Source organism: Dermacentor variabilis, chromosome 3 (assembly GCF_050947875.1).
Source record: "Dermacentor variabilis isolate Ectoservices chromosome 3, ASM5094787v1, whole genome shotgun sequence".
Lineage (NCBI taxonomy): Eukaryota > Metazoa > Arthropoda > Arachnida > Ixodida > Ixodidae > Dermacentor > Dermacentor variabilis.
Genome location: NC_134570.1, coordinates 72,117,997 through 72,135,771, shown reverse-complemented (window position 1 = coordinate 72,135,771; position 17,775 = coordinate 72,117,997). Strand labels below are relative to the sequence as shown.

Below are 17,775 nucleotides of genomic sequence, written 5' to 3'. Positions count from 1 at the left end.
GCCGAGTGAGCTGGGTAGTGTGGGTGAAGCAACGTATAACACTAAATGCTGCGTATTAAGAGGAAGCTTCAGCTCCGGTGCTCCTATCTAAATACATGTAAAAGGAGAATTCGTTTTTCTCGGCAACCACTGAACCAAATTTGGCGAGGTTTGTTGGATTTAAAAGAAAAACTTAAAATATAGTGACTACTGGTTTTGAATTTTTGATTTAGGTCACCAATTTTTTATTGAAAGTTCGCAAAAATTTAAAATTTTCTGAAAACAAAACTTTTAAGTTTAGAAATCTGTATACAGCAATGAAAATTGGTATCGCAATTATGTGAATTGCACCTGACAGTACATCTAAAGCGGACAAAACTGGTATGTTACACATGGATTTAAAATATGTTTGTAATATGAAAATACAGCTTTTGCAGAACCCTTGGGCAAAACGTAACAAATTCACGTAAGATATAAAATGACATATTGAATTTGTCTGCTTTCAATTATCTAATGGGTGCCGTTTACAGAACCGCAATGTATATTTTTGATGCTGAGCTATTAATTTGTAAACTTCGTGCTTCTATTTCCTTCTAACTTTGAAATTTAAAAAAAAAACGTCTAAGAAAATCCAGGCTCAAAATCGAAATTCCGCTTCCAACAGTCACTAGAATTTAACTTTCTCTCTTAAACACAACAAATTTCATTAAAATTGGTCAAAGGGTTATCTCAAAAAAACGTTTTTGCGTTGTACATGTATTTGAATAGGCCGCGTCGGAGTTGGGCCCGAGCTAAAGCTTCCTCTTAACAGAGCACCTTAATGTGCGGATATGTTTTCATTGGCCAGAAACCGTGCGCGTTTTGGCATGTAAACGACTGTACCAATATTAGGCTGTAGTCTAGTCTCGCAACCTATCAACTTAAGCCCATCTACGTATAGCCCATCTACGTATTTAATGAATAAGTATAGGTGGTAATGTTAAATTAAAAAGCTGGAAAGTACGGCGCTCCTACATGAGAATGTTCCTTCTTAATTTCCATGACACAGTTCGACCAAACACCCTTTCTTAGAGTGTTATGCGCAACACCCACTTTTTGAGCTGTTGGCATGTGATCATAAGGGTGTCAGCCATCGGACTCACCAAGATGACCTTTAAGGGTGTAAAATATTTACTGCGTATAGCAATTGTGACGGAGGAATCTTCCTATAGGAAATTAGCTACATTTTACTCAATATTTCTCTAGTTAAAATTATTCGTACCACCCCAATGAAGTACTTATATCGTCCATTAAAAAATATTTTTTTCACAGTTTATTCTATTACTACCATGCACTGAAATATGCTCATTGTAATCACATCGAAGATAGTTCACGTAATACAAAGAGGGAAATCTCCGTATACCTTCTTTCATTCAATTTTGTTTGTTCAGTTGGATTTAACGTTGAATATTTATTTTGGCGATGATTGCTTTCCATTTTGATAGATTATCTCTTCTGTATCTACGTGTTCTTTCTTCTCGTATGTTTTTTACGGCTGTGGAATGCATGTCTACACCCTGTCCAGGTCTTACATTTTTCCGGTCAACTTATTAGTTGTTCCTTTAGCCGCCTGTATGCTAATGACTTCGTACCGGGATCCTGATCTTTATTTGTCTTTTTTTTTTAAGATAATGTGCTCCAGGTTGTCCCTTTAGATTACAATACAATGGACTCCACGTTGCTGTGAACTTGCGCGATTGCGTGTGCTATAGTCAATTCTCGGCACGTTTAAACTAGCTGCGAAGGCACCTCTCGTGACCAGGCGTGTTGCGGATTTTGAGCGCAACATAGCAGTTTCATGCTGCAACCTCACGGTGGTTGAAGGCTGTTGCTTCATTAAGCGGCTGGTTTGCGTATTGGCCATTCCGCCGCAACCTTGCGCGTGTACCTTTCCGCAGCGGCGAAGGGAACGTGTGCAAAAGGTTTCACGACAGAAAAGCACACTCGTAAGCTCTACCTCAGTGCACTTGTGACTTGCACAATACATATCTCAAATAAATGTTTGACATAATTTGTCCAATATGACTAGCAAACGCATGAGTGCAATGATTGTACATACAATCGCACGAATTCTCTTCTTCGCTGTGACATTGCGCTCTATCACGACTCTCTTAAAACACGCAGGACGATTCCAAATCATTCTGATCGTTTCAGTCGGAAGAGAACTAGCGTGTGTTCGTAGCAGCAGCTACCTACGGCCCCCGAGATACTGCAGATAATTGATCAGTCTATCTATACGAGCGCCGAGACATCTGATAACTGTAGTGGCAGCCACTTGGAGCTGTTTCTGACTCGCCGTGGTGGCTTAGTGGGTATACGGTGCTGCGGTGCTAAGCCCACGGGTGTGCGGGAGCAAATCTCGACCGTGGCGGCCACATTTCGCTGCATCCAAAAGCGCCCTTGTACCGTGCATTTGGCGCACGTTAAAAAACCCCAGGTGACCGAAATTAATCCAGAGTCCCTCACTACGGCGCGCCTCATAATCATATCGTGGGTTCGGCCCGTGAAACCGCAGATAAATGTAGTATATATGTTTCTGATATTGCTGTGTCAAGTTGGGGCTTTCCTGAATAAAATCTACGTGTGAGCGCAGATGGTACAGATGTATGAAGAGCGTGACGCTAGGCGTACAGACAAAAACCAGTGGTTAGTAAATGTTTGAAAAAGGCACTGGTCTTTAACTCTCAATCACTCGCTCGTTGACCAAAACACTGACGGGACTGTACTTGAGACATTGTCAGCTAGCGCTAAAACGCCTGGGGCGAGCACGATAGGCACGCAGGGTTCGCTCTCGTACTGTTATCGCGCTGTAGCTAACAATGTCTCAAGTCTGGAATACGCGCGCCAACTATAGCCCAACTTTCCTCTCTAACTGACAGGACGATTAGTGTCGAATTCTCACTTGGTTTGTTTGGTTCGCATTGACTTCCGTTGGATTCCCGATGACCTCAAATCAAATACATGCGCCAAAGGCCACGTACTTCTTTTCTAAAATGTCGCTAAAGAATACCAAGTTAAGGTGTGTCAATAGGGTGCGCTTCTGCAACAGTAAAGACTGCCGCTCCTTTTTTTTTTTTTTTTGTTAAAGGAGGCGTGGCAAGACCGACGCAAATGAGAAAGGCAGGCGGCGAGCGTTGGCCAAATGTTCCCGCGCCAGCTCGTTGTGACGTCGCGAACTTTCCTTGACTGCACGTGTATACTTTGGTCTAGGGTTATGTCCTATACTGGAAAATAAAGGACCAGGTCATGCTGTAGAAGGACCTAAGCACTGAGCCTATCAAGCTTCGTCACCTCTTCCTTCGCCCAAACGGCGCATAATACGAGGAAGCTCTAGCTGTGACGTCATTCTGACGTAACGGCGACGAGATTTCGGGCGCGAAATTCGAGAAATTGAAAACTTCGCCTTCATTTTTCTCCAATGTCAGGCAATACATACCACCAAATGAGTGAATGGAGAGTTAGATAAAATGCGTTTTAAGTCTAAACGTACGTAATGTCGCGCTTTAGTGTCCACTTATAATGCAGAGAAAACGTGGCACGCCCGGTCATCATATATCCGAAAACGCAAGTCGGTCACGTGGCACTCTACGCCCGGCCATTGGTATTCGAGGGTCATGGATAAACGACGCAGATTTCTCGGAAAATTTTCGGATAAGGGTTCCAGGAGTGACGTACGAATAAACGGGCGTGCGCGAATATAGGCGTGCGCGGCGGGAAAGGGGAAAATAAAGGAAAGGACAGGAGCTCAGGAAACAAAAAGCAAAACCGAAACAAGGCGTTGCGACAGCGCGGTAAACCATACAATCGCCGCTGTGCGGATGTTCCTCTCATTGTCGAGATCGCCAATTGTTTCTTCCTGAGGCCGCTTTCCTTGCGTCACTCTCTTTTCCTGTCTCGCGCGAACGGGACGCCGGCGAAGCGGCACAAATGACCGGCACGGGTGCACGTCTCCCTTTCTGTCTTTTCGTCGCCTTGCATATACTTGAAACAGTTTTCTCTTTTTCTTTCTTTCCGCTCTCTCGCTTTTCTTTTGCTTTTTTTTTCTTTCTGTCGTGGAGGGCTGCTTTAGGGCAAGCAGAAAATAAAGACATACAAATGGAGAAACCATGCGTCGCGCACGGTTGCAGGGTACAGATTGAAACGGTGGCTCAGATTCTAGACGACTACTTGTGAATTCACATTTAACAGCATCACGCTTATCTATGCATTCACAAAAACAGCTTACAGGATCTGCGTAGTGGTATACTACGTAAGGGAAAGACTACCCGACGAATTAATGATGGTAAATTGGTATGCGCGAATTGTGCGCATCAAATGGTAACTACTGTACGATAACATTTCGCAATGCCTTTGTAGACTACTCGCGTCAGTGTATACTGTATACAGTGACAATGTTACAGAAATATATATATATATATATATATATATATATATATATATATATATATATATATATATATATATATATATATATATATAGAGAGAGAGAGAGAGAGAGAGAGAGAGAGAGAGAGAAGTACCTGCTAAGCAAAAGCTAACTTGTAATGACATCAAATTCATTGCAGTTTCTCAAGCGCTTCATACTCGTTAGTGATAATTATCGCCTATCATTTACAAGTTAACCGCAGCTATTACGCGTTAAGATACGCGAGATGGTTCCGAATTCAGAAAATGCATTAGATATTTCTCTCGTGGACCAAGCTGAATCACGAATATCAAGAACATTACCAGGAAAGCAAACGACAGTGCTGCACCGAATAATTTCTGTACAGCGGGGAGCATGCCCGGAAGTTTTTCAAGTAGTATAGGCTTCATGCAGTGTACGCGCCATGCAAAGTACGATTCTCCACTTATTTTTCTTTCCTCCTCCCTTTCCATCCGTTCTTTTCCTTACCCGTGTGTATACGGCAGCCAACTTGACATGGCTCTGCCTGACCTACCTGCGCCTTTCATTCATTCATTCATTCATTCATTCATTCATTCATTCATTCATTCATTCATTCATTCATTCATTCGTTCGTTCGTTTTATCACTTTCACCGATACGCTCAAAACGCGTCTGTGAACTCCTTTCATTGTCTCAACTGCTTTACGCGCAAGAAGCGGCGCTGATTGGCCTTCTCGAAGGAAGTGGGGTTGGAAGTCGAGCTGCTTAGAACTGCTTTAGTTACAGTGTTACGATGGCGAAAGACAAAAACGATCGCGCGGCCGCGACGGCTCCGTTACAGCATTGCGATGAGGGCGAAATTTGAGAAAGACAAGAACATCGCCTATGCTTGCATTTTGGCATCTTTTGGCATTTTGTAACATCTGGTTAACCGCCCCACCTTTCCCTTCTCTCTCTCTCTCTCTCTCTCTCTCTCTCTCTCTCTCTCTCTCTCTCTCTCTGTCTCCGGTGGTCAAAATCAATCCGTACTCACTGTTGTAGCCCAGTGGCTATGGCAATGCGCTGGTACTTTGGTTTAGGTGCACATTAAACAATCTCAGGGGGTCTAAATTAATCCGGAGTCTCCCACTATACGACGCGGCTCATAATGAGGTCGTGGTATTGTAACCAACGCCCCCGAAATTATTCAAATTAGTCCGCGGCTCTCGGCCACCTACTGATCAAGTATCTGAACGTTAAACCCCCGCAATTAAATTGGAAACAAATGCGCGCGCTGCCTATGGTACTCCCGCACCCGTTGTGCTGCAGGTGCAGCTATCTGCAGCCGGGCGAGCACGCGGTCAACTTCGCGTGCGACACTGTCGCACGAGTGTTGCGTGACGCTAAAGCGCCCGGTAACCGTTGCTGTTATCAGTGAGCTTTCGCGTGATGTGAAACCACTTACACCGGAGGTTGTTGAGAGCTTATTTTACGGCTCGTTACAGGAATTACGGCATTGCGACAGGCAAGCCGATAACAACCGAGCTCTCAGACCCGTCGCCAGTGCCTTATATTTTGGTGATTAGTTGAACATGGAAACATGTCGTAGCTGACTCTTACTATTTTTTTTTCCCATTGTGCAAGATTCCTTATTTCGATCTTTCGCGACGTTTTTCATTATACAGCATCGCTAACCAACATCCACGGGTTTTCTGCAACTTATCGCACTTTGTGCAACCGTTTAACAAACGCGGCTTAAAGGCTCTGCAAGTTGCTCAAACAGTTAAGAAATCCAATGGCTTTTGTGTCGTTCAAGTTTTATTTTACGTAGCTAATGTGCATCGTTTACACGTTACTTTTGATCACATGTTGCTTTAGAGTCCCCGGCTCAACTGAAGCCGGAAGGCTTCGAATTACGAAACCAAAACACGAATCCATAAGTATACTTATCGCTGAAGTTTTTTTTTTTTTTTTTTTTTTCAAGCAGCCATGTTGTTGGGCGATCGGAAGCATAATCCGCGAGGCCCCTCATCGATTAACCAGAGGCGAGCCGTACTTATTTTTCATCGGCACATCCTTTATAGGTGTCTCGCTGACATGGTCGCTGCCAGCCTCGAGAAATTGGCGGTGCGCCTCGAATATTGCATAAAATTAGCACTCCACCTTTAGGCATGCGACGTGCGCCAATGTTTTATTGATGGTCAGCGCACCTGGTTATAAGCGTTTAGGTCGCGCAGTTAGGCATAGCTAGAGCCAGCTTTGCGCTAAGCGTATACAGGGTGTTATTTATTTTTTACTTCGAACATTTCCTTCTCTTTTAGAAAAGAATCACACAATAGTCACTCGAACCACTTAACAACGCATTAATTATATGCCTAGGCGGACATCATTTTCAAGAAAAACCGAAGAAATTAATTCAATAAATAAACTATAATTACATTATTCGACTTAGAAACATTACGGCACATGTTGATGTTGGAAAGTGGAAGGAAATTGCCATAAAGTCTAGTTTCGTGCTTAAGCATTTCAATACGTCCGTGTCAACCTAAATAATTGGCCTCAAGTTATTTGTCGAGCTTACGTGATTACGCACGCTAGACTGCGAGGCGCCGTGCAGCCCTCCTGCGGGGTAGCAACGGGGGCGCGAGAAATGAAGCAGGGCTACACGGCGCGGTAAAGCTGGCCCGCCTGACTTCTGTCGCAGTAGTGACATCATATCGGGAGCGGCGCGCAGTGCCGATTGGAATAAGATCTCCGGAGTAGGTGTAATTGTGCGACGGCAGCTTCATTTTACGCCGCCCTGGTATGCGTCACAGGAGGTTTGGACCGCAATCTGCGATTGGCACTGCTGGGTACGCGTAATCAGGTATAAATTCGACGAATAAATTGAGGTCGATTATTTTGGTTTGCAGGGCAGCTTTGAAATGTTTAAGCGTGGAACTATAGACATTTATGACGATTCGCTGCTACGTCCCGATATAAACCTGTCCCGCAAAGTTTGTAACTGAGAAGTTACTCGATGTTAATTAATTTAATTAGTGAACGAATCGCTTTAAGTTTTCTTCCAGATGATGCCCGCCTGGATGCGTAAATATTGTATGCTGACGGGCTACGTTACGAGAGCTAACATTGGAGCGAGTCGATACGCGTATGTGGCGGAAACAGCACAACTACGTGTGTACGGATGGACGCAGGAAGCACAGCTGTGTGCCATCCGCGTCCGTTTCGCGCGATCCGTCTGTCCCAAGAGCGGTGAATCCGTGATAATGGCGGCGGCGACGCCTTGCTATGGAAGATGGTGCGACCACGACGCGCAAGATCGCTCGGGACCACGAGTTGTGACCTGTATAACGGTCGCCTAACTTCCCAAACTTAACGCTTTGAACAGGCGCCCGCTCCTGTGAACCGTAGTTCTTTTAATGCGATAACATAGTGTATGGCTGAGCTTAGCCGACTTTGGAGGTATCTAACATAAGTTACGGGCCGATCACGAAGGCATTGCAGCCTAACACAGAGCCTCAAGGTTCTACAGCTGCCATGATGGAAGAAGGCCATAACCACGATCTGAATATGAGGCACGCCGTACAGTGGGCGACTCCGGAGTTTGCACCACCTGGAGTTATTTAATGTGGACCTAAATCTAAGTACGCGGGTATTTTTCGCCCCCATCGAAATGCGGCCACGGTGACCGGGATTCGATCCCGCGACCTCGTGCTTAGCAGCCCAGCACCATACCACTAAGGAAGCACGGCGGGCCGGCAAACATTTCAAAGGCCGACTCTGCCACGAGAGAAGCATGCTTGCAATCTTCCATGGCCTAATGGTTAGGTTAGGCTAGACTCCAAGCGGATACGCCTTGCAATTTAACCGACTACAACGCGTAAGTTTCAATAAGCGCCGAAAAGTAATTAAATAAAGAAATTCAATTGTTGGATTCTTGTCATTTAGTTGACTATGTGCATCGACTTTTCGTGCAACTAATGCCCGCCTTTTTTGAGTAATCTAACGCAAAGACTAAAATTATGTTATCTGCCACAGGCGATTTTTTCGTTGTAATGCTGCAAAGCTTAGAAATTATCACCCCGTATATATAGTAGAGTGCAGAACGGTCGTTTCGACATGAGCTCGAAGGAATAGCGGTTGTTGAAAGTGAAACCGTTTATCTTTTGCGAAACGTAGCATTTCGACCACTCAACTTTCGTAACATCAGACAAAGGCTATTCAAGACGGCAATAATGGCGCCATTCCGGGACATCCGGTAAAACAATGTACTCCGTGTACGCGCGATGACGCTCCTTCGACATCTTCGGAGTGGACTTCCTCGTCTCCCGACACCACTCTCTTCGAGTCTTGCGTCCCTCGAATTTGCGTAAATATGCGCAGCCGTACATGGCGAGTAGCCTTAGCTCGCCACAAAAGTTCATCCGTGTTTTATAGAGGGAATTTCCCCGTCAATTTAAAGGCCACAGCGCCTGTCAAGTCGTAACCCTTTTTATTTTTTAGTTCCTGCTATTTTTCTCATCTGGACGACCCACCGAGAGCAAAGTCTTCTCTGCCGCGGGTAATTCGAGCCCGGAACACAAAAGCAGCGATTAGACTCCTTGCTGCAACGACCTGTCATTAGAATTGGAGAGCCTCCAAACACGCAATCTAAATACTGGCAGCGTTCGCCCGCGGCCACCGGCCGGCACGTGTCTCTGTAGTTGTTATCTATCTATCTATCTATCTATCTATCTATCTATCTATCTATCTATCTATCTGTCTGTCTGTCTGTCTGTCTGTCTGTCTGTCTGTCTGTCTGTCTGTCTGTCTGTCTGTCTGTCTGTTCTGTCTGTTCTGTCTGTCTGTCTGTCTGTCTGTCTGTCTGTCTGTCTGTCTGTCTGTCTGTCTGTCTGTCTGTCTGTCTGTCTGTCTGTCTGTCTGTCTGTCTGTCTGTCTGTCTGTCTGTCTGTCTGTCTGTCTGTCTGTCTGTCTGTCTGTCTGTCTGTCTGTCTGTCTGTCTGTCTGTCTGTCTGTCTTCGCAAGGTATTCCGTTCCGGTTTCAGTTGGTTTGAAGGTCACGATGCTTTATGCACTTGCTCGGACAAGGCACCGAAGAACCGGTGACAACTAACAAGCTTGATTTAGTTTATAATCAAGAGGCATTTACTCAAGGTTACGTGCGACGTGGTGACTTATACGCGGTTTTTTTTTTAGACCATAGAGATCTTTTATAAAAAGGTTACAAAAGCAGCGAACCTGGCGTTTTTGGAGACGAGTTCCCAGGTGAGGCGGAAATACCTTGCCGCTAATAACGTGAGCTTCAGTAGGTAAATGAGAAAAAATTATTAACTTTTGTAATAGTGCTTTAGGGGCAGTTGCTTAAGTGGAGATATTGAAGGCATTCAGATTTTAATGCACCCTTGTTTTTTTTTTTTAAATCTTGAATGTCGAAACTAATTCGAGATATTTATCACCGAATTTCAGCGGTAATTCAGGCAATTTCGAAACCGAGCGCGGCCCCACTATCGTGTCAGAGCGAAACGCCCCGTGACGACAAGCGCAAGAAAGTTCGAAGCCAAATGTCTCGGCCAGTCGCGGCAGCTACTCATACGGCACGCTTTGCCTGCCAAGCGCGTACGGTGGTGTGTGGGGTCAGGATTTGCCGCGTCATGCTATATCACTCAAACTTCGCCCCACACTTTTTCTTACGCCTGACGTGCAGCGGAACGCGTTCAGTCTCGATATTGCCTCGTTTGAACTTTAGAATTTGATGATGAATATCTCGAGCAAGGTGCGATTTTCAAGATATTTAAAAGGTGGGTATGGGGCACGAAAATATCACTGCCTCCAAATTTCCCATTTAGACAACTGCCCCCGAGGCACCAATAAAAAGTTTGTAGAATAAACTTTTTCAGTTAGTCTTCGGAAGATCTCGTTATTAGCGGCAAAGTATGTTCGCCTCTCCTGAGAACTCGTCGGCAAACAATTCCAAGTTCGCTGCGCTCATAACTTCTTTATGAAACATCTGTATATTCTAAAAATAAAAAATAAACAAAGCACCGTGTATAGCCAGGAACGTTCTTTCGCTCGAGTAGTCCGGCACACTTACGCATCTGTGCCCTTACGCTGGTCCGAAAATGGCGGGAGGGAGTGCCGGTGAGCTTAAGCGGGCGGTGACTGCGAAATCGAGGGAATGCCGCTTTGTGTGAACGGATACGATACCGCGACCTTGAAGACACTGCGCGCCCGCGTAAGACTTTGCCGAACACCGCGATCGCATGCTGATTCTGCACCTTGAAGTCCCACTTTCAGTTCTTTAGGGCAGGACAGATCGGCTAGACCAGGCCGGTGCACAACTTCCGGTGTGAATGATGAGCAACACCCGTCGCGGAAGCTACGCGCTTGCTCTCTCGTGCGCGCACTTGGCTGTACAAGCCGCGTCTTGACGTCGTCGTATACGCCGGGCTCTTTATGCCGTCCCTCACCCGCGGCAAGTGTCCAGCGCGTACGCTTCCCTTCGCAATCCGCCGAGACCTCTCCCCCACCTGACGTCTCCACGCGCTCTCCTGACGCCGGCCGGCCAACGTTCCCCGTCCGCACCGAGAAACGGTCGTGCCGTTGGATGAACGTGTTCCTCCCGGCGCGCTGGCGCGCGCATCGTTGGGCATTACTCGTGTCCTGACAGCTTCGAACGCAGTCGTGGTGGTGGTTATAGACACAAGCACCGATCGTCCCCTCGAGTGAACGCATTTGCGTAGCGGCTGTTGTGCGTGCCTGTCCTGGATATACACTGTTACACGTTGCGCCGCCTTCCCGGCGCGCTGCCACCGGTTGGAGCGCATTTTTTGTAAGGGTGCCGGTGACACTTTTTCTTCGTTCTCGGCGTCGTCTTTTTCACTGTGTAGCGGGGACTCCACGAAACGACGATCTGCTCAACAAAAGCCGTTGCCGACCTCCGGACTCTCGCGGCAGTTCGTACGCGGCGGTTCGCTTTATTTCGTTTTCGGCCGCCCGTTGAATGGCCGACGTCAACCGCCTTCGGCGTATCAAGAAGTCGTGCCAGAAGATGCGTTCGTGCCGTCGTTTGGGCGTCCTGCGCGCGGTCGTGATACCGAGCGAGCCGCCCGACCGCTCGTCCAGGGTCCGCAACGACCTGCCCGTCGCCTCGCGCGAGGGTTCGAAGACGGCGAGATGGTGCTTCGGCCTGGCTTCGCCTCTGGCCGTCACGGTCAAGCCGCTCTTGGTAAGAGGCTCGCCGTGTGCGCGCATGCGCGATATGCGTGCCGGGCTTGTAACTGCTTGCTCTTGCACCGTGCATGTATACGCTCGAGGTAGCAATTTAAGTTTTCCCTTTCAGACTCGCTTGGATGCTATTCTTTACTGGCACTGCTTAATATTCAGAGTCAGCCCGATCTCACTAAAATAGAGTTTCGTTGAAAGATTGTATACCTCTACAATGGGACTTCAGCGCAGGCACAATACAGTGAGTTTTCAATATACATGCAGTCGTGACACAGTGTCCACGAATGCTTAAAGAAAAGCAAATGTTTATTAACCGTCTAGAAATTCAACTAAAATTTTCTTCCGTGTGCCACGGGAAATAGAGGGAACTTCAACTTAAGCTTCGAGGGGGACATCTACCGTAAGGCTTCGTTAGCGCTGTCAATACGTGCACAGCTAAGTTTACTGGTGTGGATTTGGTACGCGATTTGTGACTGTCAAAGCAATTGGTGCTCGTCTGCACACGCCGTCTTCTCGGGGTAGCTCAAAATTGAAAGTAGTGTCGCTTTAGTGTCTTGTCGCCGGTGCATTTATCAGGTAATCTCGGTTAGATTGTAGCTCTTTTGCTGCAATCGCATAGCTCGTTAGCAAACCTCCCTGCGGTCGGTTAATTGGAATGGAACGCACGCGCGAGGTGTTTCCTAAGTGCCGCTGTACATAGACTTAAACTTGAGAGAGGAGCATTCCATGTAATGTGATTGTAGTGGACATCGGTAGAGTCAAATGAATGGAGGAGCCCTAAATAACGCGTGACGTGTTCTCTTAATTAAACGGCGCTAGCATCCCTACGTAATTAGCTCGCGAGTTTGGGCACCTTAGCTGTAGATTAGTATAAAAGAACTGCAAGATGTATGGGTGACAGCGGGGTGGGTGCTGTACGCCCGGGTAACTGCACAAGAAAAGCCCAAGTTCAGGCTGCGAAACCAGAAAAAAAGACGAAACAAGATGGGAGAGGTATTGGCAAGATTATTTTCCTAACTCACCCGATCTTTGGCCGATCCATTGTGGGTAGGAATCAATCGTAGGGGAAAACCAACCAATCAACCACAGTACGCCTGTCTCTATGTGACCCTTGGGAGCGACATTACCCCCCCCCCCCCTAATGCACGCTAAACCTCACTAAATAGAAGAAAATAATTTCAGTTGTTTTAGTATTTCGTATTTTTTAGTACATTCGTTCTATCTACAATGCGGAAAAGTCACTTCTACTGTAATAAGAGGTTTTATGAGCCACAAAAAACGCAGTAGCGAAAGACAGGTCGCGTTTGCCCCACCGTTCCCGCAAGAGCTGGTCTTTACGTCGTGGATTTATATTTAAATTTTTAGCGTTAAATAAGGACTAGATTGTATTCTAAGAAAGCCAGAGATTGAACTTAGCACGTTTCAAAAACATTTACTACGCCCACAACGGCCTAAATACGAAAAAAAAATGAAAGACATACTTTTATATCAGTGACGTCACACTGGCGTCCTGGCGCTAGGATGTAAGGCGCAACATTTTAAAAAAAATCAACGTTTAATTTCATTTTCTCTTCCCGTAATCAACCTCTTACCACCAAGTCAGTTAACAAAAATTGAGTGTAAGGAATAGCTGTTTGCACCAATCCAGCGCTTCTATTTGGTGTCTCTTGAACAGGTGCTTTTGCTGTCACGAGGCACAGCAAAAGAAAATCAAACTTTTTTGATGTTGATGTGAACTTCCGCTAGGTCTTGTTTTCATCCGTACTATGCGCGCATCAAAGATGGGACATCTCGCGCGAATGAACCCGCTTGACAAGGCACTTATGGACGCCTCCTGTACCGTAGGATTCCCTGCAGAATTTACTAGAGTCAACTCTGGCACTAGTGTCTACGGGAACTGCAACAATGTCGGTTCAGCCATCATGCGAGTGATGAGCATAGCTCATGAATTTGCCTTACCTTCGTCCTTCCGTTTTCGAACGTCTTTGCGACTTTAGGAATTGACCATTTTCCAGCAAGATGTTGCGTTACGAATGTTACAAATTCGCTATACTTAGGCATATGTGCAAACACTAACTGTCTTCGTTCGTTAAAAAGAATTACGATTCCTTGGGAATGCGGAAAGATAGCGCGCAGGAAATAACGCCACAAGAATGCTCGAAGCCGCAAGCGCGAAGTTTAGGCAAATCCATGTACGTACAACCCATCGTTGTCACGGTAGCTCAACTATCGGAGCGCTAGAGTTGTATCTAGAAATTCTCGTACAAAGCTCCAGTACAAGCGTTTACGGAATGATGCAACGTTGATGCCATTTGCCCACTATTCCACAGTCGAACAACGTCGCCGTCCTTCTTCAAGGGCCGCGAATGCGTGACAGCGTTCCGAGATAGCGGGCGTCGGCGCCGTCTAAAGACAAAAGGAACCGAGAGCAAAGGTGCCCAGCTACAGCGCAACCTTGTCCCCAAGGTCGGCCCTGCCTGCGGCCTGCACGGTGGGCTGCCCTGTAAGACACACACCGCCTTCCGAAAGGGGTATTTCCCCGGGTGGAAAATAACCCGAACGCACGCGCGCGCACACGTACTACATCATGTTCGTAACGCACACACTGGCGAAGAAAAAATAGAAAAGAAAAAGAACGGGCAATATATATTCACAGTTTAAACCGTCGATCACGCACAGATGTGTGTGCGTGCACGTCTCTCGTATACCCGGACATACACGTGCGCGGTGCGCAGGGGGAGCGTGACTGTCACTGGGTGCTTCGCAGAATTGTTGTGGAAACCCGGTCGGGGATCGATCGATCTGTGTTGACCCAGCCGCGACAGTGTGCTGCACAAGACGCGACGCGTAAAACGAGGCCAGCCTGGTTGAATGTGCGAGAGCATGTGTTTTGAGTCGACGCGGAGGATCGACGCTTTCGAGTGCGTTATTATAGCTGCCGCGAGAAGCACCCTCGGGATTGTAAAGAAAAACAACGCGTTGAGCGGCAGGATTGCGACCGTAAACACCCGAGGCTATCTGGAAGCCGCAGATGGGCGATGACGGCAATCAGTGCCGCGAGTGACAAGGCGCCGTGTTTTTATCTTGCCCGTTATCTTTGCGTGCCGGCGGATAGCCATTTAGCAGAACAGCTTGTTTGGTGGAGGTGTTATCTGCGGCGCATTTCGTCAAACGCGAAACTTACCTTCTAGGACAACAATGCGGGCAAAGAGAAAAATGCGGGAATATACCGCTTCGAGAGCGCATTAGCTGAACTGAAGATAAGCGCGCGTACTGCCTAATTCAAGACGCCTCACGATCGAAACATACACACACACACATGCACTCGCACGCGTGTATAGCATAGACACGCAGCATTTCCTTTGTCTGTGTGATTCAGCTTTGGTCGCAAACGCCAAGTACCTTCATTGCTGTCATCGATTCATACACTTAACACAGCATACTGCTTTCGTTTGCTACTGCTTTGCCTTAATGGCAGCCTTTCTGAAAATACAAACAAATAAATAAGTAAGAAGAAATTCAGAGAAGCGCCAAGTTCACAAACCTGTTCGTTTCGTAAGACTATTTCAGTAGCTGGCCTCCTTTGCCAAACTTGTATGTGTTTGCTATCACTTTGACTAATTATATTTTATTTCTCTTCTGCTGATACTGGAGGGGTGCAGCGCGCTCACTCAGGCTTTGTTGCGAGGCGTCGTCCATGTAATTCGCCCTTTCATGCCTCCGCTGGCTCTTACGTATTGCACATCGCCGAAGCTGCTCTCTATTAGGTCCAGTACACTGCGGCCGTTCAAGAGTAAATGAGACAATAAAAAAAGTAATTACTCAACATAAAAATTATCGCCAGCAAAAATAAAATAAATTGAGGACACAAGACAACGAGATTTTTATTTTATTTATTTCTTCATACTGTCAACCCTCTGCTGAGGGTTCTTACAGGGAGGGTTTAAATACAGGCAGACCATATATACAGGTGCATCAAGTGGCAGCGGAATCACAAAAATACATGTTTAACAATTTTTCAAATTCACAAACATCACTGGCTTCTGCCACAAAGCTTGGTATTGCGTTCCAGAGTTCAATCACGGCAGGGAAAAAAGAAAAGCGGAACACATCACTATGAGCAAAGTATGGACGTAAAACATATTGATGGTTAACACGACTGCTTCGTTTTCCTGGAAGATGCACATACTCATCTTTGTTGATTTTTAAATGTCCATGTAGTATTCTGTAAAACACTTTCAGACGATTTTTTAGCCTTCGTACTTCTAGTGTTTCCAGTTCACAAGACTGCAACATCAGTGTAACGGATTCTAAACGGCGGTACTTTGAGCATATGAAGCGCGCGGCACGACGTTGAACTTTTTCTAACTTTGTAGTCATTTCTTTCTGATGAGGGCTCCAGATGACTGAGGCGTATTCAAGTAAAGGTCTAACAAAAGTTTTATAAGCCATCAGCTTTACACCTCGCGAAGCTTGACCTAGTTTTTGCCTTAAGAAACCTAATCTCTGATTCGCCTTCGAGCACACATTTTCTATGTGCGTATGCCATGTCAGATTATGCGTAACTGTAACACCTAGATACTTAAACTGGTTAGCACGAACTAACAAATTACCATCGATGTAATAGTTAAAAGGCAGAACGTTTACTTTCTTAGTCATATGTGTGTATGTTGATTTATTGTAGTTTATATTCATACCCCATAATTTACACCATCGGCTGAAATTTCCTAAACAACGACTAATTCTGAGTTGATCCTGAACATTGGTTACGGTAGAATAAATTAGGCAATCATCTGCAAAAAGCTTCATTTTTACCGGTTCTGCAATAACAGAAGAGATATCGTTTATATATATAAGAAATAACAGTGGGCCCAAGACTGACCCCTGAGGAACACCTGAAAGCACTTGGAGTGGACTCGACAGGCTGCCATCTAAACTTACAGTCTGTTTACGATCACTTAAATATTCTTTTATCCATAGCACTAATCTTTCATCGATACCTATTTCTCTCAGTTTAAAGATCAGCTTATTATGCGGAACCTTATCGAAGGCTTTTGCAAAATCTATACAAATGACGTCAATCTGATGCTTCTCATCTAAGGCGGCAGCGAGATCATGAACTACTTCAATTAATTGTGTAATGGTAGATAGTCCAGTACGGAAGCCATGCTGGTTTGAGTAAAGTAAACTATTCACTTCTAGAAATCGTAAAATATGTTTTGCGATGATGTGCTCCAGAATTTTACAACTGATACATGTGAGTGAAATAGGACGGTAATTATTTACAAGTGTGCGATCACCGCCTTTGTGCACTGGTATAACTACGGCCCTGCGCCAGTCTGTGGGTAGAGAATGCGTATGTAATGATTTCGCGAAAATTATCGTTAAGTAGTATGACATCCATTCAGCATAGGGTTTCAGAAATTCAGGACAAATTCTGTCAGGTCCACTAGATTTTTTTCCATCTAAACTCAGCAGCAATTGGAACACCCCTTCTTGTTTGATTTCTAGATTTCCCATTGGGTAACGTGTTATATATGGTAAATGCTCGTCTGTATTCATGTTTGTATTATTAGTAAACACAGATTGAAAGAAGTAATTAAAATGTTCGGCAATGTCCGCAGACTTTGTTAACCTTATGTTGTCCTTTACAATTTCTTCAATTTTATCCTTCCTACTGCTAAGATATCTCCAGAATTTTTGTGGGGAACTTTTTAGGAACCCTGTCAGTGTTTGTTCAAAGAATTGCTTTTTGGATAGTGTCAGAGTATGCCTCAACTCTGCGCGAAGTCTCGGTATTTCGTCCGAACCTTTTTTCTTTTTACGCAGTCGCTTTAATTTTCTTTTCATGTGAATGATGCCGCGGTTAATCCAAGGTCGGCGTTGTTTAGTCTTTTTTTTTCGAGTTGGCACAAATCGGTCCACACAATGCTCTACTATATCCTTAAATTCATTCCAAAGCTCATCTACAGTTTTTTCCTTTGCATGGTGCTCAAATTGGCCAAACGAGAATTCCAAAAAATCTAATATTGAATTGTCATCAGCACGTTTGTAGTCCTTTACCGTAATTATAGGGAAGCATTTCATACGGGGCACACTGCTAGTAGCCATATTCACTACAATCATTCGGTGATCGGAAATACCTTCCTCAATTGTCAACAAATGATG

The 17,775-nt window shown here is 45.5% G+C and overlaps 1 protein-coding gene across 4 annotated transcripts in view; it reads left to right on the top strand.

Annotated features, from left to right (window-relative positions):
* Sarm (sterile alpha and armadillo motif) overlaps nt 1–17,775 on the top strand; it is a 211,847-nt gene that overhangs the window by 61,927 nt on the left and 132,145 nt on the right. For 2 of the 4 annotated variants that reach the window (XM_075685587.1, XM_075685586.1), the window contains exon 1: nt 11,369–11,608. The exons of the other annotated variants lie outside the window; for them this stretch is intronic. In XM_075685587.1, coding sequence (XP_075541702.1) covers nt 11,384–11,608 — 225 coding nt within the window. In that variant the 5' untranslated portion in view covers nt 11,369–11,383. Of the gene's footprint in view, nt 1–11,368; nt 11,609–17,775 lie in introns of those variants that run through there. 4 annotated transcript variants of the gene reach the window in all.